General features: G+C 44.4%; 1 protein-coding gene across 10 annotated transcripts in view; it reads right to left on the bottom strand.

Annotated features, from left to right (window-relative positions):
- LOC132207718 (dystrophin-related protein 2-like) overlaps positions 1-22273 on the bottom strand; it is a 93895-nt gene extending 71622 nt beyond the window's left edge. For 2 of the 10 annotated variants that reach the window (XR_009443738.1, XR_009443739.1), the window contains exons 1-6: positions 20978-22249; positions 14187-14333; positions 10955-11223; positions 10593-10716; positions 6828-7027; positions 6183-6329 (exon numbers count right to left, since the gene is read on the bottom strand). Coding sequence is in view for 1 of the 10 variants with exons in the window: in XM_059643613.1 (XP_059499596.1) it covers positions 10711-10716; positions 10955-11223; positions 18003-18273 (546 nt within the window). In the remaining 9 variants the exon portion in view is untranslated. Of the gene's footprint in view, positions 1-2229; positions 2366-5872; positions 5976-6182; positions 6330-6827; positions 7028-7175; positions 7227-10592; positions 10717-10954; positions 11224-14186; positions 14334-18002; positions 19376-20977 lie in introns of those variants that run through there. The other 8 variants (XR_009443743.1, XR_009443737.1, XR_009443740.1 and 5 more) reach the window with 8 other exon arrangements.
- Positions 22274-26071: the final 3798 nt, after the last annotated feature.

Genomic DNA, 26071 nt, shown 5'->3' with positions numbered 1-26071 from the left:
AGCTTCCCTGCATTGAGTTCATCTGGCTCAGTTCCAACTTTCTATATTTCAATCAGATCCCCCCCTCATCTTTTTAAACTCTCATGAACACAGGCCCAGTTGAATCCATAACTCACCACAGGACAGTCCTACTTTCCCCAGTATTAGCGTAATGAACCTCCACCATCGACCTCTCCTGCGGCTGAAGACTGACCAAATCAGACAAACACAAACTTAAGGGCTGTGACTGCCTCTTGGTGCAAAGAATCCTTCTGATGTGTCCCAGCATCCCTAGATCAGCCTCCAGCTCATAAACACAAGCTACTCAAACATTAAGTGCTTACAGCAAACATGCTTGCACCAGACCATACTGAAACACAGGAGCTCTTACATGTTGTAGCCGAGTTCTAATTAATGACTTTGCTATTTTTATTTAATTATATATATTTACTTATGTTTTCATAAAGCTTATTAACTTTACCATCAGTTGCATCATGTTAAACCTTGGGAAGAGAATAAGCCACAATCACCACTTCTTCTCTAGCACTGGAAGAATCAATTACTGAAGGCTGAGAAGTTAGAAAAGGCAATCGTAATTTTTTTTCTTGATTCAACCTCGGGATGAGGGCGTCACTGGCGAGCCAGCATTTATTGCCCAGCCCTGATTACCCAAAGGGCAGTTAAAAGTCAACCACATTGCTGTGGGTCTGGAGTCACATGCAGACCAGGCCAGGTAAGGATGACAGTTTCCTTCCCGAAAAGGCATTAGTGAACCTGTTGAGCTTTTCCAACAAGCAACAACGGATTCATGGTCATCATCAGATTGTGAATTCTGGATATTTATTGAATTCAAATTCCACCATCTGCCACAGCGGGATTTGAATCCAGGTCCCCAGAACATGATTTGTCTCTCTGGATGAACAGTCCAGTGACAATACCATGAGGCGATCGCCTCCCCTAAGATGGATAATTTATACATCCCTAACACAAAAGGCTGAGTTAACTCAGTTGAGACTTGGGTTAACCAAGCCCAAACGCTCTTCAAAGGTGAATTTGTTAAAACTCCACTTAAAATTGGGAACTTCTGAACTTTAATTGCACAATTCAGTTATTGCTAATAAATTACAAATAAAATTAGGTTTGTCCAAAGGGTTAAGACTTTCTTACCCACAAACCACCTGTATTCAGTTCAGTGGATCTACATTCTGGCCAACACTTAGCATTCAATCAATATCACAAAGTAAGTGGTCATTTTTACAGTTCTGTTTGTGAAAGCCTTCTGTGCATATATTTGTTGCTGTGTTTCCGACATTACAAACATACTTCAAAAAATTACTTCATTGGTTATACAGTGCTTTTAGTTGTTTAGTGCCTGTCGAAGCTGAAATATGAACCAAAGTTCTTTGTTCTTGTTTTTCATTTAATGTCACAGATGTTGTCTGTCACTCCTAATTATACATTATTTCAAGTATTTTTAGCCGACATGAATGCATCTAAATAGATCTAAACACATAGGTATATTTGCCTAGAATCCAGAATTTACTTTGGTACCTTTTGGAGTCGCAATGATCTGACAGTGGCACAGAACCAGAGTCCTATTATCAATCTACTGACCGAATGAGTGAAAAAATTCAGTCATTTTTGGATGGTCCCAACAGGTACTCTGAGTCTGGTGGCTAGATAGAGGATGCACAGAACATAGAAGCTTCCACTATAACACTCTGAAAACATGTCTTATCAGAAGTATTATCTATTAATATATGAGATTCAATGGCAAGCCATTCAGAACTGAAATCAGGAAGCACTTGTATCTTAATACAAACAACAGTCAAGATCTCAAATACTCTCTCATAAAAGAATGTGGGTGCTGGATCAATAACAATGAGTGTAACTGAAATTATTTTTGATAGCTAAGGCTATGAAAGGATATAGAAGAAAGGGAGGTAAACAGACTGACGACAAAAAATGCCGGAGACCACAGTAGGTCAGGCAAGCAGCCATGGAGAGAAAGCAAGCTAATGTTTTCAGTCGACATGACTTTTCAGCAGGTAAACAGAGTTGAAGCTCAGACTAGCTGTGGTTTAACTGAATGGTTTATGCACAGAACAGCAAAACCGGTCTGCTTCTGCACCCATTTAGAATGGTTCCTTCTGTTTTATGTACTGTTTTTCGAACCAAACTTAACCACTTCACAATTTTCTGTATTACATTTAATCTACAACACCAACTGGTGCCTCTCCTCACCTTGACTTCCAACTTGCAGCCTCTCTCCACTCCCAAACCTCTGGGTTGTGCCCTCTCCTGCTTCTCAATCTCCAAGTAAGAGCCTCTTTTCCTTCCCTCCGTGACCTCAGGGTTGCAGTCTCTGCCTCCTCACCTCCTGCTGCTATTCAACAATAAATAAAACACAGAACACAGAACATTACAGCACAGTACAGGCCCTTCGGCCCTCGATGTTGTGTCGACCTGTCAGACCGATCTCAAGCCCATCTAACCAACACTATTCCATGTACGTCCATATGCTTATCCAACGACGACTTGAATGTACCTAAAGTTGGCAAATCTACTACCATTGCAGGCCAAGCGGTCCATTCCCTTACTACTCTCCGAGTCGAGAAACTACCTCTGACATCTGTCCTGTATCTTTCACCCCTCAATTTAAAGCTATGCCCCGTCATGCTCGCCGTCACCATCCAGAAAAAAGGCTCTCCCTATCCACCTTATCTAACCCTCTGATTATTTTATATGTTTCAATTAAGTCACCTCTCAGCCTTCTTCTCTCTAATGAAAACAGCCTCAAGTCCCTCAGCCTTTCCTCGTAAGACCTCGTAATGTGGCAGGGGGATGGGAGCCAAATGCACAGGTTAGTGGGCAGTAACAAGATAATAACTACAGCCTGTAAGGAACTAGATAATGAAGTCAGTGTGACTAAGAGGAAGAGTAGACACAGAGCAGATGATGAACGCTGATGGACAGGTAGTCTGAGGTACATTTGTTTCAATGCAAGTGTGTAGTGAGCTATCAACGCAAGGTAGCTCAACTGTGGGGTCCTGACAAAAGTTCTCTCAAAACTGAACGAGTTGAACTGCTGGGACAGGACAGATTTAGCAAATATCATGTGTGGCACAGCACAATTTTTGACAAAACAAATCTGAATTCTCAGACAAAGATGCATGAAAACTGATGCTATCATAAATCAGGAACTATATTCAGAATTCTCAGAAAGCTCAATGAGAAACTATGAAGAACTACTGCAATATTTATATTTTCTTATCTACAATCTGATTTAAGTATTTCACAAACAATGAAAACGCATATTTTTTCACATTTTTCATTTCAGTGGTTCAGCCAGTTATTTTCTAACCACCATCTTTATCAGGCCGGAAAGCCATAACTAGTGGAGTGCCACAGGGATCAGTCCAAGGACGAGAATTATTTACTCTCTATATTCATAACTTAGAGGAGGGGACAAGGCATAAATTCATTCAAATTTGCTGATGCTACAAAAATAGAGTAAGGGAATGTTGTCATGAGGACATAAAGAATCTGCAAGGGGATAGACAGGTCGAGCAAGTCGGAAAAAAGTTGGTAGAGAGAGTTTAAAGTAGGAAAGTACACTTTGGTAGGAAGAATCAAAAGATAGACTCTAAAGAAAATGCATGGTCGGGGACTTGGATGCTCTCGTCCATGAAACACATACTAGCATGCAGGTGAATGATTGCTTTGTTGCTGACACATGTACTGAGATACTGTGAAAAGTGTTGATTTGCATGCTGTGTAGGCAAATCACACCGTACAAAGTGCAGAATAGTGTTACAGCCAGAGAGAAGAGGCTGAGAGAGAGAGATCAGAATTAACATTTGAGAGGTCCATTCAAAAGTCACAACAGCAAAGTGGCTGTTCTTAAATCTATTTGTACGCTTATTCAAACTGATATCCTCTGCCCGACAGAAGAGGACGGAAGAGAGTATAATCAGAGTGAGGGGGTATTTTGATTATGTTGGTTGCTTTCTCAAGGTAGTGGGAAGTGTAGATGGAGTCAATGGATGGAAGGCTAGTTTGCGTGACGGATTGGGCTGTGCTCATGATTCTCTTTCGCTTCTTGCAGTCTTGGGAACAGCAACTGCCATACCACACAGTGATGCATCCAGATAGGATGCATCTACAAAAACAGGTAGGGTCCTCATGGACATGCTGAATTTCCTTAGCCTCCTTGACCATCATGTCGACATGGATTGGCCAGGACAGATTGTTGGTGAGCAACATTCCCAGGAACTTCACACTATCAACCATCTCCACCTCAGCACCATTGCTGCAGACAGAAGCTTCCTGAAAAAAATGACCAGCTCCTCCATTTTGCTTATGCTGATGGACAGATTGTTATCTTTCCATCATGCCAGCAAGCACTCAATTGCTTTTCCTGTAATCTCACTTATTGTTGTTTGAGGTCCGACCTACAATGGAAGCGTCATCAGCAAACTTGTAAATGGAGTTGGGGCCACGCAGTCATGATTGCATAAGGAGTATAGAGTAGGGGCAGCTTTGCTGGGCACCGGTGTTGAGGCTTACGGTGGAGCAAGTGTTGTCATCTATCCTTACTGATTGTGGTCTCTGGGTCAGGAAGTCGAGAATCCTGTTACACAGAGGGATGCTGAGGCGCAGGTCTCAGAGTTTAGAGAGGAGTTTGTTTGGAATTACAGTGTGGAAGGTGGTGCTCTGATCAATAAGTAACAGCCTGATGTAGGTATCCTTGTTATCCAGACATTCCAGGGATGACTGTCAGGCCAGGGAGACGGTATCAGCTGGAGACCTGTTGCAGTGGTAGGTGAATTGCAAAGGATCAAAGCACTTTGGTAGGTTGGAGTTGATGTGAGCCATGACGATAGTGATGCAAGTAATTAAGAAGGCAAATGGAATTTTGGCCTTTATGGTAAGGAGGTTTCAGTTTAAAAATGGGCAAGCTTTTTTGCAACTGATCAGGCTATTGAGGAGGTCACACTTGGAGAAATACAAGAAAGGATACACAGCCATAGGAAGCAGTTCAAAAGAGACTCACTGGGCTGATTAATCGGATCATGATTTATCAAGAATGGTTGCACAGAAGGTCTTTATTCATTCAAGTTTAGAAGAATGAGGGGTGATCTTACTGAAACACAAAATTTTGAGAGGGCTTGACAGGCTAGATGTGAAGACAATGTTTCCATTATTGTGGAAATCTCAAACTCAGCAACATAGTTACAGAAGAAGGGAACATTTATTGAAACCTGAGATGCAAAGGAATTTCTTCTTTCAGCAGGTAGCGATTGTTTAGAATACAAGAGAATTGTGAAAGGAAGATCACTGGAAGTATTTAAAGAAGGTGGTAGATAAGATTTTTGAAATAGAGAACTTGAGCGCTCTGAGAAGCTGGTATAGAAGAGGAGTTGAGTCCTGGGCAGGTCAGCCATCTCTTATCGGATGGTGAGGTAGGGTCAAGAGGTAGAACATCCAGATCCTGGTGCTATTTATGTTTTTGTCTGCTTGCTAGAACCGATAAGGAGTTTTATTGTGCTACATGGCCAAGCGAGCTGCTGACACAGAACAAGACTGAAATAATTTGCTCAATAAAACATTTCATGCGGCTTTATGGGATAAATAAAACTTTCATCTACTACTTTGCTGACATCAATCAAAATCTGCTCAATTGAAAGAAATACATGCAGTTCAGACAACTTTATGTCATTCTTCCCTTCAATGCATCAAGTATATCTTTGTTGCAATTCATTAAAGTATGTCTTTCTCAGGGACTTAAAATATGAAACAATACATAATACTGAAGTGTACAGCAGTGAGCACAATGTTCCAATTCCAAATTCTTTTAGATGGATCGGGAAAAATGTCTGCTACCTGCAGCTTCATCCTGAATATATTCAAATTGTTCCAGTCCTGAACCATTTCAGACTGTAGTTCGGATGCTCACATCTCTCACTATTTGGATTTTGTTTTGCGATTACATTCTAAAGTGCAGACTACAGACAAGAACATTGTATTTTTGAAAAAGTAATATTATAAAATTGGATAACTTCATAAACCATGATAATAAAATATTAATTGCTTGCTTCAGTTGAAAGGGTTCTTTATCTTGCTCATATATTTGAAGCCAAATTATTTGTACATACTTCCTTCAACAGATTGGCTAGTTTAGAAAATGTTTTCACTGTTACCTGTATAAATTTCAACCTCATATTTAGGTCATCAAGCTGGTGAGAAATCTTTGGAGAGAAAGAGACATCAAGCGGAGATAACTGACATCCCAGATCATTTAATATTTTGACTTCTTGTTTGACTGGGGCAATTTCTTCTTTAAAAACCTAATGGAGAGGAAGCGTATAAAATCTGAGAAACATCCTGAAATTAATGATTAAATGTTAATAAGAAATTAAGTTAAAACTAAAATCCTAATATTAAATATAATATACAAAAGCATCTGCTGGAAATGACATTTAATTAATAAAGATCTCGAGTTAAAAGTAACAGTGACGATGAAACTATCATAAATTATTGTAACAGAAAACTGAATTCACTAATCTATTCTTTCGGGAAGGGAATCTGCATCCCTTCACAATTCTGGTATCTGACTTCAAATTCACAGGAATATGGTTGACTCTCTACTGACTTCCAAAATGGCCTACCAAGCCATTCCTGGATGGGAAATGAATGTTAGCCTTGCTATCAGTGCCCTCATCCTGTGAAAGAATGCTTTAAAAAATGTGGATTTAATAAATGTAAAAGTAAGGAACAAAACAGGACAAATCAACTCAACAAGGCTTTGAAGGATAATACTACTTAGTCCTGTTCTTCTTTCTTACGTTACGTTCTCTCGCATGAAGGGTCGAGGCCCGAAATGTCAACTTTTGTGCTCCTGAGATGCTGCTTGGCCTGCTGTGTTCATCCAGCTCCACACATTGTTATCTCGCATTCTCTAGCATCTGCAGTTACCATTATCTCTCGCAAGCAAAGGTTGATGTGTTTCAAAACCCAGTCTCAGATTTTGCAGGCAGTCCTTAACCTGAAAAAATACCAAATATGTATAAAGAAGAAAACTGGAGGTGAAACCATTCAAACAATTTTCATTGGCACAACAAATGTTGAAACTGTAAAAGCAGGTTAAGCACCTGTATATGAGGACACTGTACTCAAACTTTAAACAGACACTTACAGCCAACAAATGCGAGAAACATCCATTTCTTTCTGGATTACCAATTTTGCTGTTGAGAAAATAGGCCTAGACTTAGCAATGTAAATTCAAACAAGATAGCACCCTCTCAGATCTCAACACTCACAGTCGTAGAGTTCTGTTTTCACAGGTTGGAGTATAATAGCATCAAGTACAATACACCAAAACTTCTTTGGTACCTTTTCCTTCCATAAAACTGCTTGTAATAGATGCGCACAGAATTCATTTTATATACATTTAAATGTTTCTAAGTTCAAGAGGCCAGTTCCAGCACTTCGACTTGCATCTTCTTCATCATCACAACAGAACAAAATAAAGACCCACTCTTTCTAAGTCACGTTTTCAATTGTTAGTGACAAGGTGAAGTGCGAGAACTGCTCACTCGATGTTAAAATCACTTAACTATGTACCTATATATTTCAATCCTGTGAAATATGTGGAATGAATTCGAGAAAAGGATTAATTTTTTTGCTCTGGGAGAGAGCTGGTACAGATAAAATAGGTTGAATGGCCTTCTCCCATGCTAAAAATGTCCATAACTGTTCTTGGCGCTGCTAAATTAAAGTGGGCATCCTTTCATTATGACTGTGAGGCGCAGCATGTTATGATAGATGGCATAATGGAGAAATCCTTTGTTATTAATAAACTTTTCAGCACGAGGCATCCTTCCGAAGTCAAATGTTCGACCTATGCCTGTTGCACTGACTTGGTTCCAAACACTTATAATGTGGAGGTGCTGGTGTTGGACTAGGATGGACAAAGTCAGAAGCCACATGGCATCAGGTTATAATCTGACAGGTTTATTTGAAATCACACAAGCTTTTGAAGTGCAGTCCCTTCATCACGTGCGGTCAGAGAGGAAAACACACAGGCACACAATTTATAAGCAGACAGATCAAAAGATCATACAACTGGTGTGAGTGGAGTGTCAGATAATAAGTCTTCATCCAGGATGTTTGTTTAGTTGCAGATATTTTGTTGAAGAAACACACAGCTTGTAGTCACAGTCAGTGTGGTGTGTTATAAATTCCTGGTTTTGAAATAAAGGTTAAAACTCTAAGACAGATTCTGAACACAAGCCTCTAAACTACAAGTCAGAGTCTGACCCGAGATGTCACCTGGTACATTCCTGTTGCGCTGCCTGATTATCATGACAGCACAGCACTGACATTGACTTCATAAACACTTTACTTGCTTATACAGGCTACCAAGAGTGTTAGAGAGTTATTATCTGACACTCCACTCAGGCCAATTCTATGATCTTTTGATCTCTGCTTATAAATTGTTTGTCTGTGTGGTCACCTCACCAACTGCACCTGATGAAGGGGCTGCACTCCAAAAGCTTGTGTGACTTGAAATGAGCCTGTTGGACGATAAGCTGGTGTCATGTGACTTCAAACAGTCATAGACTGTGTTTTCAGTCCTACCGTGACTTGACAAGAAGCCAACTTCTTAAAATTTATAAAATGAGAAGTATGTCGAACCTTGAGCCTTTAAAAAAGGAAATATTACAACCATAGTACAGTCAGACAGTAAAGACAGAAGGAATGATTTAATCGACTGTGTCTGACACCACACAATTAATCCCCCTGATGGAAGAAAGGTTGGCTGTGTTCTCTTTCTTCAGGAACATTCAGCTAATACCACCTTACTACTGCTTGTTTTATTCATCTGGTGTTCCATCTAATTCCTTTCAGTCTTGGTCAAACCTTCATGTAATTTATTTAAATTTTCAAAAAAATAAATTTAACTTTATATTCCACAATTTTAACATTTCCTTTTAACGTTTGAATGGTTCACTTAGTACACTTCACATGTGGTGTTCATAATTGGAGAAGATGGTGGAAAAATCAAGATATATTGACAAGTAAACAAATGGCTAACTTCTGTTTTCTTGTCAGTAATGCCTTTTGAACAGAACATAAAGTTGCGGAACTATGTAGAGATAACAATTTAAAACTGGGAAGACCACTGTTTGTGGTCCCCACACCAACCTCTATTCACTGCCTACTGACTGCATTACTCCGCCTTGGCAACAATGTAATGTTACGCTTGTCTCAGCACAACCTTGGCATCTTGTTTATCCCACGATGAATGTCCGACCACACATGCATGCAATCCCTGAAGCTGTCTCTTTCCATCTTTTCAATACTGCCTACCTGTCTCTTGTCTTGGCTCATTAGCAGTGAAACCTTCATCTGGAACTACTTCACTCTGGGCCTGACAATACCAATGCATTCCCTGCTGGAGTCCCACTTTTGCCCATTGAACACTTGAGGTCATCTAAAACTCCAGTGCATGAGTCTCATCTTGAACCAAGTCCTATTCTCTGTACTTTCCACCTAACTGATACTATTAACAGTAATTTTATTGAATTCTCATTTTTGTTTACAAATCGTTCCTTGGCTATGCCTATCGCTACTTTGGTAATCCCCACCAATCCAACCATACTTGAGGATATCTGCACTCGTCTAATTACGTCCTCGTGCCCACTCTTGATTTCAAACGGCCCACTACTGGTTGCCAAACATTTAATTGTGTAGGCTTCAAACCCAAGAAGAGACTTCCTCCACCTTCAGCGAGCAAACTCGCATCCAGAACCTCAACCTGAGCACAAATCTTTCAAAACTCACTAACTTCCTACACCTCTTAGCCTCTGTACATTTCCTCTTTTAAGGCACTTTTTAAAAGAATCCTCTTTGATCAAGCTCTTGATCATCTGAACTAACAACTTAATAAGGCTCAGTTGTATTCTGGGATCGTTAATACTCCTTTCAGATGTCTTCAAAGTATCCCTCCATTAAAGAGATTTTATAAGTGGTTGAAGTCATTGCCAAGCAGAGGGGGACGAATTGGGGAGTTATTTCAAAGAGCTATGATATGCCAAATGACCTCCTTCCACACTGGCCAACTCTGATTGCACAAAAGCAAAAATGATTTTCAGACTTGGGAAGATCCTTCAAAAATGTCACAAGTAACCAGCTTTTGGGCAGAGTCGAGCTGCTGAGATGATAGACCAGGATTTAGGGGTACCAGGAGTGATAATATGCTGAACACAAGCAAATTTTGAGGTTGTACAAGGATGTGGTCTTCAGCATTTTTGACACTTGGACCATCTTCCTTCCTTTCCACTGAACAAGTCAAATAGCGGCAGCACAATGTTGCATGGCCGCTCAAGCTTGCTCCACCATTGATGATGATTGTGGCTGGTCTTCCACATCAATTAAACTTTTGCTCGTATCTCATCCGCTTTTCAAAACATCGATCTATTCACGTGTAGTATCCCTCTCGCTAACTTCATGAGAATTCTATTCAAATTCCGTGGGCTGAACAGTTGGTTTGTGATGCAGAGTGATGCCCTGCAGAGAGGGCTCAATTGCCACACCAGTGAGCTTACCACAAAGGATCTTCGCCTCAACCCCTTTACTTGCCCGAGGCATGGTGATCTTCAGGTTAAATCATAACCAGTTGTGTCTCTCTAAGGAGTGGCCAAATGGCGTGGTCAGACTTCACCTTTAGTCCTGATAACATGGCAACAAGCAGATAACTCACTTGATGTCACTGACCAATAAAATCCTCAATTATACTCATATTACCAATGTGATATCATCAGAAGGCATGCTCAACTAAGTTTTAATTTACAAATTAAGTTAACAACCATTCAATCAATATTACTTCACTACTCATATTACTGATCGTCTCGATACAACATTGCGGTTACATCTGTTCATAAGTGAAGTGTAAAGTAATTGCACTTACTGTGGTTTTATCCATGTGATCCTGCAATGCGTCAATAAACAGGTCATTCACAGGTTGCCAATCAATGTGGACCCCCTCAGCTGTTATCACATGAGACTCAAGATCATCCAGAGCTTTCTGCAGTTCTTGAAGTTTCTCTAACGCCTTTTCCACCTTGTTCTGCCAGTTGCTCGCATGGGTTTTCAATTGCTCCCAATTTTCCTTCACGTCAATTGACTGCTTGCAGACAGCTTTGGCAATTCTCTGGGCTCTCTCTTCCGGAGTAGATTCTGGAAATATGAAGTGCAAATAATTTATCAACTATTCATGACTTGGATCTATAGAACTTAAGTGTTCTTTCTAAACCCCTTTCCTTTAAAAGGTCTCTGGACTTTCTCCTGAAATTGGGAATACATAGTATAAGACTAAAGATTTTATGACAGGCACATCAATGATAAATTCTGTAATTAGCTAGCAGGTCACGGAGCCATTAACGGGGAATCACGGAGAACCAATACAAAGCCGAATAAAATTCGGCCGATATTTGAAATTTATGACTACCAAGCAAACTTGAAAAAAGGAAAAGGATTAGAGTGACTAAACGGGTAAAATTCTCAACAAAAGATATGAAAAATCCTTTCAGGATATCTTTCATAGCTATGAAACAAACATCCAAAATAAACCAACTTTCATCTTTCAGGACAGGCAAGTTAGAATGACAAACCCTAAGTCTCCCCTGCATAGTTCTCTCCAGAACTCACTTAATGAGGTTGTTAAGACACATCGAGATCACAAAGTGTGCAGCTGGACGAACACAGCAGGCCAAGCAGCATCTCAGGAGCACAAAAGCTTAGATGTTGGGCTGAGACCTTTCATCAGAAAAGGGGAAGGGGGAGAGGGTTCTGAAATAAATAGGGAGAGAGGGGGAGGCGGATTGAAGATGGATAGAGGAGAAGATAGGTGGAAAGGAGACAGACAAGTTAAAGAGGTGTGGATGGAGCCAGTAGAGATGAGTGTAGGTGAGGAGGTAGAGAGCGGATATGTCAGTCCGGGGAGGACGAACAAGTCAAGGAGACGGGACGAGGTTAGTCGGTACGAAATGGAGGTGCGGCTTGAGGTGGGAGGAGGGGATAGGTGAGAGGAAGAACAGGTTAGGGAGGTGGGACAAGCTGGGCTGGTTTTGGGATGCAGTTGGGCTCGTTTTGGGACGCAGTGGGGGAAGGGGAGACTTTGAAGCTTGTGAAGTTCACATTGATACCATTGGGCTGCAGGGTTCCCAAGCGGAATATGAGTTGCTGCTCCTGCCCCCTTCGGGTGGCATCATTGTGGCACTGCAGGAGGCCCATGATGGACATGCCGTCTAAGGAATGGGAGGGGGAGTTAAAGGAGTTAAAATGGTTGGCGACTGGAAGGTGCTGTTGTTGATTGCGAACCGAGCGGAGGTGTTCTGCAACGCAAACATGAGATTTTTGTCTTCAACCTTGCACTCACTGGAGCACTGCAGCAAGCCTGAGACAGAGATTTTGGCCAGGGATCATGATGGGGTGCTCAAGTGACAGGCAATTGGAAACCTGGGGCCATTTTTATGGACAGAATATAGGTGTTCAGCCAAGTGGTTGGTCAGTCTGTGTTTCGTCTCCCCGATGCAGAGCGAGACAATATTGAGAGCAGTGAATACAGTAGACTAGATTGAGTGAAGTGTGGGTAAATCGCTGCTTCCCCTGGAAGCCTTGGATAGTGAAGCGGGAGGAAGTAAATGGGCAGATGTTATGCCTTCTGTGGTGGCATGCAAAGTGCTGTCGGGTTATGGGGAGGTGTTGCGAACGGATAAGGAGTGGACCGAGGTGTCCTGATGGAATGGTCCCTGCGGAAGGCTGACAAGGGAGGGGAGGGGAATATATGCCTGGTGGTGGGATCTTGTTAGAAATCGTGGCTGATGTTCTTCTAGATGTGGATATTGATGGGTTGGTCATTGAGGACCAGGGTACCTCATCAGGGGTGAGGCCAAAGTGTAGGAGATGGGTTGGACATGGCCGAGAGCTCTGTCAACCACGAACGCAAGGAATGCTCAGTTGAGGAAGAATGCAGACATTTCGGAAGCCCTCCAACAGAAGACGATATCATGAGAACAAGTGGATCTGTCTGGACAGTCCTGTTTGAAGATTTTAGGAAGTAAGACTCTGTTGTTTGTCATAAAGGATATGGTTAAGTGATCATATTCAAACTGAAGAGACCAAGAATGTGAGCCTGCAGAATGGGTGGAGAACCATGCCTCTAGGAATTCCTCTGCGTGTCTACGCTTGGCTTGGGCTACTATGGTTACCTTGTCCCAGTTTCATATGAGTGGCGTGATTCTCCACCCATAATGCAACCAACAAACAGATACAATTGGACCGCACATACAAACCCATACAGATCAAAACCCGAAATGACAGTACTCATGGTAACAGACCGGACAGTATAAATTCCAGACAGAGTAAAGTAACATTGTTTCGTTGGAGGCTCTACTGGTGATGTCACCAATCATGGTGACGAAACGTCTCAATGAAAACAAGCCAGCTCGGCGAGCAAGTCAACAACCTCAATTTGAGCTACCTTGTTCAAGTGTTTCATTTTTGATCTTGAATGTTAAATCTCGCTCCAACACAGGGACGGAGGATTACTGTTAACAGCTGCATTCTAACTAATTCAAATCGAATCATTGTTTTGACCAGTCCAGAGATGTGCAGGTTAGGTGGATTGGGAATGCTGAATTACCCACAGTGCCCACACACGTGTAGGTTAGGTATATTAGCCATGGGAAATGCAGGCTGACAGGGATAGAGTAGGGAATGGGGATGGGTCTGGGTGGGATGCTCTTTGCAAGGTTGCTGTGGACTTCTTGAACTGAATGGCCTGTTTCCACACTGGTGATTCTATAAAACTAGGTTTTACTGAATTAGTGAGAAAGTGAGTTTATCAATTGCTAAACGCAAGAAGTCATAAGGCACCACAAATACACACAAGTTAGAAACAAGAAATTAGCTCAAAAAACATAACCGTTAAGAGGGATACGGATAGTTCAGCCTTTGGATTGTTTGTGAGGAATAGAAAGTGGGATGTTGTGGCCACTAAGTTGGGCGATCCCCGGAATGCTTATGTGAATTCAGCAGTTAATTTTGAGATTCTTGTTGAAATTCTTTTGACCTTGGTTCCTTTTTGACATTGCCCTGGTTTGCAGAGCTCAGAGCAAGAGATTTTCTTTTCTTCTTACCTGCAGCAGAGGCCTATGAAATGGCTGTCCTAGAACTGTGACCTCCACAACTCCGTAGACCACACGAGCATAGTCGCCCAGGAATACACACACACTGACATTAAAGAACTATTGGGATAACAATACTCAGCATGGGACTGGAAAAGACTGCATGTAGAAACAGAAAACAGCTGTAAATAGTGTCAAGAGGTGAAATAAAGTTATAAATCAAAATTAATGACTCTTTGCTTGCGTGCTCATTGTATTCAGAACAAAATCAACAAATTCGTAGCGCACATACAGGTTGACGGGCATGATTTGAGAGCTATTACAAAGACATGGTTATAAGGCGATCAACACTGGAGGTAAATGTGCAGGGCTACGTGACATTCCAAAAAGACAGGCAAGAGGGAAACTGACTAAGCGATGAAATTACTGTGAGAACAAGAAACGATCTTCAATCGGAAGACATAGAATCCAATTTTATTTATTTGCTCATGGGAGGACGACATCACTAGCTCGGCAGTGTTTATTGTCCATCCCGAATTGCCCAGGGGACAGTTCAGAGTCAATCATCTGGCTGTGGGTCTGCAGTCACATGTAGGCCAGACCATGTAAGGATGGCAGTTTCCTTTCCGAAAGGACATCAGTGAAGCAGGTGGGTTTTTCTGACATTTGACAATGGATTCATGGTCATCATTAGATTCTTCATTCATGATTTTCTTTTGTATTCAATTCAAATTCCACCACCTGCTGTGCTGGGATTTGAACACAGGTCCCCAGAATGTTATCTAAGTCTCTGAATTAACAGTCCAGCAATAATACCACTCGGCTATTTCCTCCCCAACCTTGGAACAAGAAAACCTGTAGTTGACTCCCACATGGGGAAAAACACTGAACCAGGAGCTTCTTAAACGGGGTGATCGCCTCTCCTTACATTTTAAGATAGCTATGAATAATCAGGACCTTGGGAGAAGCTACGAAATTGGGGGAAGGAAAATTACATCAGTATTAGGTAGGAGCTGAACAGTATTAATTGGGAGGAGCTTTGATTGAACAAGTCGGCATTTGATACGCGGGAGATATTTAAAGACCTACTGATCAGCGTTCAGAACTGGCCTATTCCAGGGAAGGAGGAGTGACAAGGATGGCAATCTAAGGACATAAGAAATAAAGGAGGAGGTCATCTGTCTCTTCCAGCTCGCTCCGCCATTCAATAAGGTCATCGCTGATCTTTTTGCGGACTCAGTTCCACTTACCCTCCCATTCACCATAACACTCAATTCCTTTCCTGTTCAAAGATCTGTCTGTCTTGGCCTTTAAAACATTCAACCAGGGAACCTTGACTGTTTCACTGAGCAGAGAATTCCACAGATTCACAACCCTTTGGATGAAGAAGCTCATCCTCAACTCAGTCTTCAAACTGTTCACCCTTATTTTGAGGCTGTGCCGCCTGGTTGTAATTTCACCCATCAGCGGAAACAACTTCCGTGTTTCTTTCCTATCTATTTCTTTCATCATTTTAAAAGGTGCTATTAGAACACCCCTCATTCTTCGAAGTCTCAGAGAGTGCAATCCAAGACTCCTCAATCTCTCCCCATACAGTAACATTTTCAATTGTGGAATCAATCTTGTGAAGCTCCTTTGCACCCCCTCCACTGCCAGCACATCCTTTCTCAAGTGAGGAGACTAAAACTGTACAAACTATTCGACATCAAGCCTCACCAGCACCCTATACAACTGAAGCATCCCCTCCCGATTTTTAAACTCAATTCCTTTGCTGTTCAAAGATCTGTCTGTCTTGGCCTTTAAAACATTCAACCGGGGAATAGCAGCATGCTACAATTTTTCACCATTTAACTAATACTCCATTTTGCCCTAATTGCTACCAAAATGGAGTCTCACATTTACCATCGTTGCACTCCATCTGCCATTGTCCATTCACTGACACTTTCTGCGTCCTTCTGCAGATGTTCATTATCCTTTTCACACAACACTAAAATGAGTGGTAGAGTAATCTGTGAACTGTAACTGAACATAGAAGAACACAACGCAGAACAGGCCCTTCGGCCCTCCTTGTTGCGCCGACCTGTGAACTAATCGAAGCCCATTCCCCTGCACTATCCTATTGTCAAACATATGCTGATCCAAGGGCTGTTTAAATGCCCCTCATGTGGCTGAGTTAACTTCATTGGCAGGCAGGGCATTCCACGCCCTTACCACTCTCTGAGTAAAGAACCTGCCTCTGACATCTGTCTTAAATCCATCACCCCTCAATGTGTAGCTGCACCCCCTTGTACAAGCTGAAGTCATCATCCTCGGAAAAAGACTCTCACTGTGCACCCTATCTAATCCACTGACCATCTTGTATATCTCTATTAAATCCCCCTGAGCCTCCTTCTCTCCAATGAGAAGAGACCCAAGTTCCTCAGCCTTTCTTCATGAGACCTTCGCTCCAGACCAGGCAACATTCTGGTAAATCTCCTCTGCACCTGTTCCAACGATTCCACATCCTTCCTGTAATGGAGCGACCACGCAATATTCGAACCGAGGCCGCACTAGCGTTTTGTAGAGTTGCAGCATGACATCACGTCTCCGCAACTCAATCCCTCTACCAATGAAACCTAAAACACCATCAGACTTCTGAACAGCACGATCAACCTGGGTGGCAATTTTCAGGAATCTATGTAGATGGACACCAAGATCCCTCTGCTCATCTACACTGCCAATAATCTTTCCGTTGACCCGGTGTTCTGCCTTCCTATTATTCCGCCCAAAGTGAATCACCTCACATTTATCCATATTAATCTCCATTTGCCAAATTTCGGGACAATTCTGCAGTTTATCCAAGTCTCCCTGCAACATTATTCCACACTGTCCACCACTCCACCGACTTTAGTGTCATCTGCAAACTCACAAACCCATCCACCAATTCCTGCGTCCAAGTCATTTATACAAATGACAAACAGCAGTGGTCACAAAACAGATCCTTGAGGCACACCACGCGTAACCGGACTCCAGGCTGAATATTTTCCATCAACCACCACTTGTTGCCTTCTTACCGAAAGCCAGTTTCTAATCCAAATGGCTAAATCTCCCTCAATCCCGAGCCTCTGTATTTTCTCCGAGAGCCTACCATGGGGAAACTTATCAAAGACTTTACTGAAGTCCATGTACACCACGCCAACTGCCCGACCCTCATCCACATGTTTGGTCACCTTCTCAAAAAACTCAATGAGGTTTGTGAGACACGACCTGCCCTTGACGAATCCATGCTGACTATCTCCAATCAAGTTGTTGCTTGTTGGATGATTATAAATCCTGTCTCTTATAATCCTTTCCAAAATTTTTCCTGCAACACACCTAAGGCTCACATGTCTATAATTGCCTGGGTCATTCCTACTGCCCCTCTTGAACAAGGGCACAACATTTGCAATCCTCCACTCCTCTGGTACGAAACCTGTAGATAATGAGGACTCCAAGATCAAGGCCAAAGGCTCCACCACCTCCTCCCTAGCATCCCAGACAATCCTCGGAAAAATCCTATCAGGCCCAGGGGCTTTACCTACCGTCACACGTTGTGGAATTGATGACACTTCCTCCTTACTAACCTTAACCCTTTCAATTCTAGTAGCCTCTAACTCAGTCACCTCCTCTACAATATTCTCCTGTCCCTCAGTGAAAACAGATGAGAAACATTAATTTAGCACCTCTCCAATCTCCACAGCGTCCACACACAACTTCCCACTTCTGTCTTTGACTGGCCCTATGCCTACCCAAGTCATCCTCTTATTCCTCACATACCTATCGAAAGCTTTCGGGGTCTCCTTTATTTACCTGCCAGTGTCTGCTCGTGTACCCTCCTTGCTCTTCTTAACTCTCTCTTTAAATCCTTCCTAACGAATCTGTAGCTCTCCATCACCTCATGTGAACCATCTGGTCTCATCGTCACATCAGCCTCCCTCTTCTGCTTAACAAGAGATACAATTTTTTTAGTAAACCACGGTTCCCTTAGCTGATCGCTTCCTCCCTGCCTGACAGGGACGTACCTATCAAGGACACGCAATATCTGCTCCTTAAACCAGCTCCACAATTCAATTGTCCCCATTGCCCTGCATTTTGCTAACCCATTCTATGCCTCCTTAGTCTTGCCTAATCGCACTACAAGGGAGGAATGGAGAAGCCGATAGTGAAGGGGACTATCAGAGGTTACAGCAGAACATAGGTAGACTGGAGAGTTGGGCAGATAAATGGCAGATGGAGTTCAATCCGGGCAAATGCGAGGTGATGCATTTTGGAAGATCAAATTCAAGGACGAACTATACTGTAAATGGAAAAGTCTTGGGGAAAATTGATGAACAGAGAGATCTGGGTGTTCAGGTCCATTGTTCCCTGAAGGTGACAACGCAGGTCAATAGGGTGGTCTCGAAGGCATATGGCATGCTTTCCTTCATTGGATGGGGTATTGAGTACAAGACTTGCCAAGGTCATGTTGCAGTTGTATCGGACTTTGGTTTGGCCACATTTGGACTACTGTGCACAGTTCCAGTCGCCCCATTACCAAAAGGATGTGGATGCTTTGGAGAGGGTGCAGAGGAGGTTCACCAGGATGCTGCCTTGTATGGAGGGTGCTCGCCATGAAGAGAGGTTGAGTAGACTAGGATTATTTTCATGAGAAAGATGGAGATTGGGGGGGACCTGATTGAGGTCAACAAAATCATGAGGGTATAGACAGGGTGAACAGCAAAAAGCTTTTTACCCCCAGAGTGGAGGACTCAATTATGAGGGGTCATGAGTTCAAAGTGAGAGGAGCAAAGTTTAAGGGACATATGCATGGAAAGTTCTTTACACAGAGGTTGGTGGGCACCTGGAACGTGTTGCCAGCAGAGGTGGGAGACGCAGACACGTTAGCGTCTTTTAAAATATATTTGGACAGGCACGTGGATGGGCAGGGAGCAAATGGACACAGACCGTGAGAAAATAGGTGACAGGTGAGACAGAGGATCTTGATCGGCGCAGGCTTGGAGGGCTGAAGGACCTGTTCCTGTGCTGTAATTTTCTTAGTTGTTTTGACTGACTAGAGGGAGCGAGGGAGGGAGGAATGGATGGCTGGTGGGAGGGAGCGAGGGAGGGAGGGAGCGAGGACTGACTGGAAGAAGGAATGGATGAATGGAGGGAGCAAGAGGAAGGGGGGGCAAAGGGGCAGGAGGAGGAGGGGGGGGCAAAGGGGCAGGAGGAGGAGGGGGGGCAAGGGGCAGGAGGAGGAGGGGGGGCAAGGGGCAAGAGGAGGAGGGGGGGCAAGGGGCAAGAGGAGGAGGGGGGGCAAAGGGGCAAGAGGAGGAGGGGGGGCAAAGGGGCAAGAGGAGGAGGGGGGGCAAAGGGGCAGGAGGAGGAGTGGGGGCAAAGGGGCAGGAGGAGGAGGGGGCGGGGGGGCAAAGGGGCAGCAGGAGGAGGGGGGCAAAGGGGCAGGAGGAGGGGGGGAACGGAGGAAGGGAGATGAACACAGCAGACAGGCTGACATCAGCTTCCCTGGCCTCTGATGCTGCATGTCCTGCTGTTTCATGCTCATGAACACCTCGTTACCTCCCATTCTCTTTTGTTTGTGTTTTATCACTCTTCCTCCCTCACTCTGATTCTCTCCCCCTCTCTCACCTCTGCTGGCCCTAATTTCACTCCCTTGTCATGCTCCTTTATTTCCATCTTTCTGTCCCTTTTCTCTCTCCCACCACAAACTCTCTCTCTCTCTCACTCTGACTTTATGAACAGGGGGAGAGAGTACAAGAGCAAAGGAAACCAAAGCACGCAGCGCCTTCGGCTGAGAGAGAAATGAAGCACTGCCGGAGATTTTCCAAACCCGGACACAGGGGTTGCCTCTCTCTCTCTCTCTCGACAGTCTCTGTGACTGCCCCATCAAACCCCACACCCATTCCCTTCCCATGGTGTCTCTCCACAAACCCACCTCCGGGTAGAAATGCAAACACAAGTTGCTGAAAATGCTCAGCATCTGTGAAGAAAAAGTACCGAGATAACGTTTTGGATGCGATGACCCTTTCCCTCAGAGCTCCGGCTAGAAATGCTCCAGCCTCTGAGACAGGGTCCCCTTGTAGTCGGAGAGCTGCAGGTCGATCTCGGCTGGTCGCTTGGTGCAGGGCATCAAGAGCTCCCCTCAGCCCCTGGAAGGGTTCTGTTCAGCCCCTAACCTTATACTGACCCTGGTTCTGTCCTTCCCTCATCCCCAGGAGCCCCTCCTGCCTTCCCACCTTGTCGTCGGAGTGCTATTCGGCTACGGAGGGTTGTGCGATAAAGATCCTCCTTCCCACAGCGGCGGGGTGAGGGGGCATCCCCTCACTCCGAAAACACCTTCTCCCATCTCATCTTGTGGCAGTAGCTGTTCAGCTGCAGAAAGCAGCTCTGCCCGTGACCCCAAACCTCCCTACAACACCCCTCTCCTAAACCGACCCTTTTGCAGTAGCTGTAAGCCATTCAGTCACTGGGCTGTACAATAGTGACTCTCACCATGTCCTCTCACTTCCAGGACGGCTGTCCTCGAAACCCCACCCCATTCCAACCCCCTCCTTCCCTTTACCTTGTAGTACGAGAGCAGTAGGCTGTTCGGCTACGGAAACCCGCGCAGGGCTGTATAATAGACACCCTCCCAATGTCCCCAGCCTTCCCTCACCCGGGGAGGGCTATTCTCACCCCCAAAACATACATTCCCAACCCCTCGCCTTGTGATAGGAGCGGCGCAGGATGTGAAACAGGGACCGTGCTCATGTCCCCAGTCCTCCCTTCACCCCAAACCCCGCTCTCACCTTGCAGTAGGAGATAGTTTTCGGCTACTCAGCCCCGGAAGGCGTCGCGGACCCTAGGCCGGGTGCTCGGGGAGCGCAGGCTCGGTGCCAGGCAGCTGTTCAGGCAGGTAGCTGTGCCCAGGAGCCGGGCGAAGAGGCCTTCTCCCACCTCGGATCCCCGCTCCCGGCAAAGGCGGCGCAGGGCTGAGCCACTGAGCAGCGAGCGCTCCGGCAGCCCGGATGCCTGCTCCTAGCCCGGTGGTCATGCTGGAGGCCGCTGGAGAACAGGAGGTTGTAGGGGTCCAGGCGCGTGGTGCGATGATCCCCGCTGCCGAACCGCTGGGTCCTCAGCCCACTCCTGGGTAAAGGGATCCAGACAGCGGACTCATCGCCGAGGCAGAGTCGGGGGGTGGGAAAAGGCGTGAGTAGGACCAGGAGAGGAAGGGGATTGACTGAAAGGGAGAAAGAGACAGACTGTGTGTGTGTGTGAGTGTGAGAGAGAGAGAGAGAGGGGGATTAGAAATGCAGTCTGATTGCGGATGGGTTGGGTTCAAACAGAGATCTTTAAACTTTGTTCGAAAGAAACTCACAACGCTCCCTGCTGAGCGGGTGGAGAGGCTCGGCTAGAGAGTAAGAGAGATGGAGGAAAAGGCGGGGGGAGGGGCGGCGCAGAGTGGGTGGGGGGTCGACGGAGAGAGAGAAAGGCAGAAGCACACACAGAGGGAGGCAGAGACAGAGAGGGGCACACACACACAAAGACCAAAGAGACAGTGAAAGAGAAGGAGAGAGACAGAGAAGTGCACAGCGAGAGAGAGAGAGAGAGACACAGACAGACAGAGAGTGAGGCGCACACACACAGAGATGGAGAGACAGAGATTGTGTGTGTGGTTGGGGGTGGGTCTGGAGCAAATGAGAGAGGGGAAGGGGGAGACAAAGAGACAGAGTCGCAGAGTTGTACAGCAGGGAAACAGACCCTTCAGGCCGACCAGATATCGTAACTGACTAGTTCCATTTGCCAGCATGTTGCCCATATCCCTCCAGACCCTTCCTATTCATGTGTCCATGCAGGTGACTTTTAAATACTGTGAGTATAATAGCCTCTGGCAGTTCATTCCATACACAAACTACACCAGGGAGGACACATTGGCTCCAAATCCATCTCCCATCCTCTGAGAGAAAGAACAGGAAATGACATCACCAACCCAAGGAAACCGAAACACTTGAATAGAAAGCGGGACCGAACTCCAGCGCTTCACCGGAGGCTCACTGATGATTTTACCTGGAATGGTGACGAATCATCTGAAAACTAACCTTCCAGCTCATTGAGCAATCTTACATCCAGAACCTGAACCCTGAGCTACAAATCTTCTCAAAACTCGATAATGCTTTGCCACTTGATTAACAGATACATCCTATTTTTTAAAAAAAATAAAGTTTTCTTGCTGGATGTATGACTGACTGATCAATGTTTGTTGTCCTTCCTTAACTGAGCCTTGGGAACTCTGCAGCCCAATGCTATCAATGTGGATTTCACAAGCTTCAAAATCTCCACTCCCACCACTGCATCCCAAAACCAGCCCATCTCGTCCCCACCTCCCTAATCTGTTCTTCCTCTTACCCATCCGCTCCTCCCAGCTCAAGCCAAGCCCCATTCCCTACCTATGAAGCTCCTCCCGCCCCCTTGACCTGTTCGTCCTCCCCAGAGTGACCTATCCCCTCCCTCCCTCCCCACCTACACTCACCTCTAATGGCTTCCTGTCCAGCCCCTTAAGACCACAAGATACAAGTCGAAGTTGGGCCATTCGGCCCATGAAGTCCACTCCGCCATTTAAATCATGGATGATGGGCATTTCAACACCACTTCCCTGCACTCTCCCCGCAGCCCTTGATTCCTTTTGAGATCAAGAATTTGTCGATCTCTGCCTTGAAGGCATCCAACAACCCGGCCTCCATGCACTCTGCGGCAATGAATTCCACAAGCCCACCACTCTCTGGCTGAAGAAATGTTGTCTCATTTCAGTTTTAAATTTACCCCCTCTAATTTTAAGTCTGTGCCCACGGGTCCTCGTCTCCCCTCCTAACGGAAACAACTTCCGAGCGTCCACCCCTTCTAAACCATTCATTATCTTGTAAGTTTCTATTAGATCTCCCCTCGACCTTCTAAACTCTAATGAGTACAATCCCAGGATCCTCAGCCGTTCATCATACGCTAAACCTACCATTCCAGGGATCATCCGTGTGAATCTACGCTGGACACGCTCCAGGGCTAGAATGTCCTTCCTGAAGCATGGGGCCCAAAATTGGACACAGTATTCTAAATGGGGCCTAACGAGAGTCTTATAAAGCCTCAGAGGCACATTGCTGCTTTTATATTCCAACCCTCTTGAGATAAACGACATTACATGCGCTTTCTTAATTACTGACTCTCGGGACTATTAACGTTGTCCTACTATGAACAAACGGAGAGAGGAACAGACCAAGAAATTTATGGCCAGTCAGAATAATCTCAGCACTGGAGAAGCTATAAAGAGGCATTCTTAGGGGTAGAATGTACTTGCATGAATTAATCAGGGATAGTCAGTATGGATTTGTTAAGATGAGGTCACGTTTCAGAAATTTGATCCTTTTTTGAGGAGATGTTGGAGTGTTGATGAGCTTATGCATTTGATGTGGACTTAGTAAAGCCCCCCTTGGCAGAGTGATCAAGAAAACAGCAGTCAACGGGATCAAAGGCAAAGAGGCACACTGGAGCCAAAACTGGCTGAGGCAGAGAGCACAGGGTGATTGACGGTAGAGAGATATCCATCTGACAGGATGTTTGCTTTGAGTGGGGTTGTGCAGGGCTTGCCACAAGGGCCCTTGAAATTTGTCAATGAGATTCATCATTTCAGCTTAAACACAGAGTGTATGACCGTGTCGCTAGCAAATCACTAATTCAGTGAGGAGGATATCGGTGGAATGGTCATGTAAATAACAGCCATGGGATCAAAGGCAAAGTGGCACACTGGATCTAAAATTGGTTGACAGGCAGGATGAATAAACTTCAGGAGGAGATCAACTGACTGGTCAGCTGGGCACAGCAATTGGAACTCAACCAGGAAAAATGTGGGCTAACGAACTCTGGAGGGCTAACAAGGCCTAATGGGTGGTGACCAAAACGCCACACACGACTCCAGCTGTGGCCGAAACAAACTTTTAAACAGCTCCAAAGTGACCTCCCCATTCTTAGAATCTACGCCACGACTGATAAAGGGAGATGTCCCATATGTCTTTGTAACAACCCTTACTAGCCTGTCCTGACCCCTTCAGGAATTTATGAACAAGCACCCCAGCATCCCTTTTCTCCTCGAAGCTTCCCAGTGTCCTGCTATGCATTAGATTTAGATTTAGGTTTTATTATCACATGTATTCAATACACGGTACAAGAGTACAATGTCACCTCAGACGGTGTCATCTCAGGGACAAAGTACCTTGGTACGAAATTTTAGTTGCAGAAGTAGAAAAGGTATCCATCCTTCTTTACTCAGAGTCGTAGGGGAGTGGAATGCAATGCCGGAGAGGGTAGTGAAGTCAGCCTCATTAGGGGCATTTAATTGGCTATTAGACAAGCAAATGGATGACAATATAAGGTAGGGGTGGAGGTTAGATAGACCTTAGGATGAGGGTAAAAGTTTGATACAACATCGTGGGCCGAAGGGCCTGTACTGCGCTGTACCGTTCCACGTTCTATGTTAGAAAAATAAATGAGTAAGTTAAAAAGTTCAGCACTACAGACTTCTTAGTATAACAGTAGAAAAATAAAAACAAAAGTTTAAAAAGTCAAACATTACAGTCCTTTCTTAAGCCACGAATTTGCAGACACTCTGAACGAGGCTTCCCCCGTGACGGTTTGTATTCCCCTGCGTTGGGCTAGGGCCCGCCCATCCTTGCCAGTGGACTTCACTGCTGACTGCCATTGCTGACCTCCATCGGGCACGACAGGCTTTGCCACGTTAAGTACTCTCATCTTATTCCTTCTTCAGGCTACATCAATCCGCCACTGACCTGCCCATCTGACCGATGCCAAGATTGGAGCAGACTAGGGGACATGGTGAAGGTGTTTAAGATTTTGAAGGACATGGAAAGGTTAACTGGAAGTTGCTTTTTCCATTCGTAGACATGTCAATAAACAGGGGGCACAGATTGAAGTTCACAGGTAGAAAGCTAAGAGGGGAGCTGAGGAGAACCTATTTTCCCAGTGTGGTGGGAGTCCTGAGCTCACTGACTGAAAGTGTGACTGATTCAGAAAGTGTCTGAATATTTAAGCAGTATTTAGATGTTCACTTGTGTTGCCGTAGGCTCCAGGGCTATGGGCCAAACAATCAAAATGGAAATCAATGCCATGTGAGTTCAATGTAGACAGAACTTTGTTGAGCAGTGCAGGAACTACGGACCGCACGGCCTCCTCCTGTGCACCAAACATCCATGAGTCTATAATTACACAGCTTTTCTTTGAGGCATTTCTCCACTTGACTGATTCTTTGTAAATGCAAGGCCGACAAAATAAATCCTTTTATTAAAAGCTTCCATCTCACTGAGAAAGCTTCAGGCCAATTTGATAATCTGCTCTCAAAAATCTGCTCATATTTTGATAGTTATGACAAATTCTACTATCAGGGCTGACACAATCCACAACATTCTAAATCAATCAACAATATTCCAGAAAGATGATCATTTGCCGTTCCTACCAATTTTAACAGATGCTTTAGAAAATAGAGAAATAAATCTAGATCTGTCAAGAACTAATCAGTTCTTCCTTGGACCATACTCATATGTATCAGTTTTCAATGAAATATGCCCATTAGTTTGTGAGTTACATTGCTGACCAACAGAACAACAAATGGGCAAAAACATGACCTCACATTAAGTGTTATCACTGCTGCAAGTGAGCAGTAGAGTCATACCACACTTCTGAATATTTTTCCCAGTATTCTAATGATGAAACCATGATTGGGAACAAAAACAGCTGCTGAGGCTAGTGTCTTTGAGAAACAATAGCATCATACATATGTAGCGCATCATTTATCTTGCAGGAATGCACTGTGCACATTCTGCACAGACCAAGTTATGATTTAA

Source organism: Stegostoma tigrinum, unplaced genomic scaffold, assembly GCF_030684315.1.
Source record: "Stegostoma tigrinum isolate sSteTig4 unplaced genomic scaffold, sSteTig4.hap1 scaffold_133, whole genome shotgun sequence".
NCBI lineage: Eukaryota > Metazoa > Chordata > Chondrichthyes > Orectolobiformes > Stegostomatidae > Stegostoma > Stegostoma tigrinum.
The sequence above is the reverse complement of the archived record's forward strand: the minus strand, read 5'-3'. Positions and strand labels throughout refer to the sequence as shown.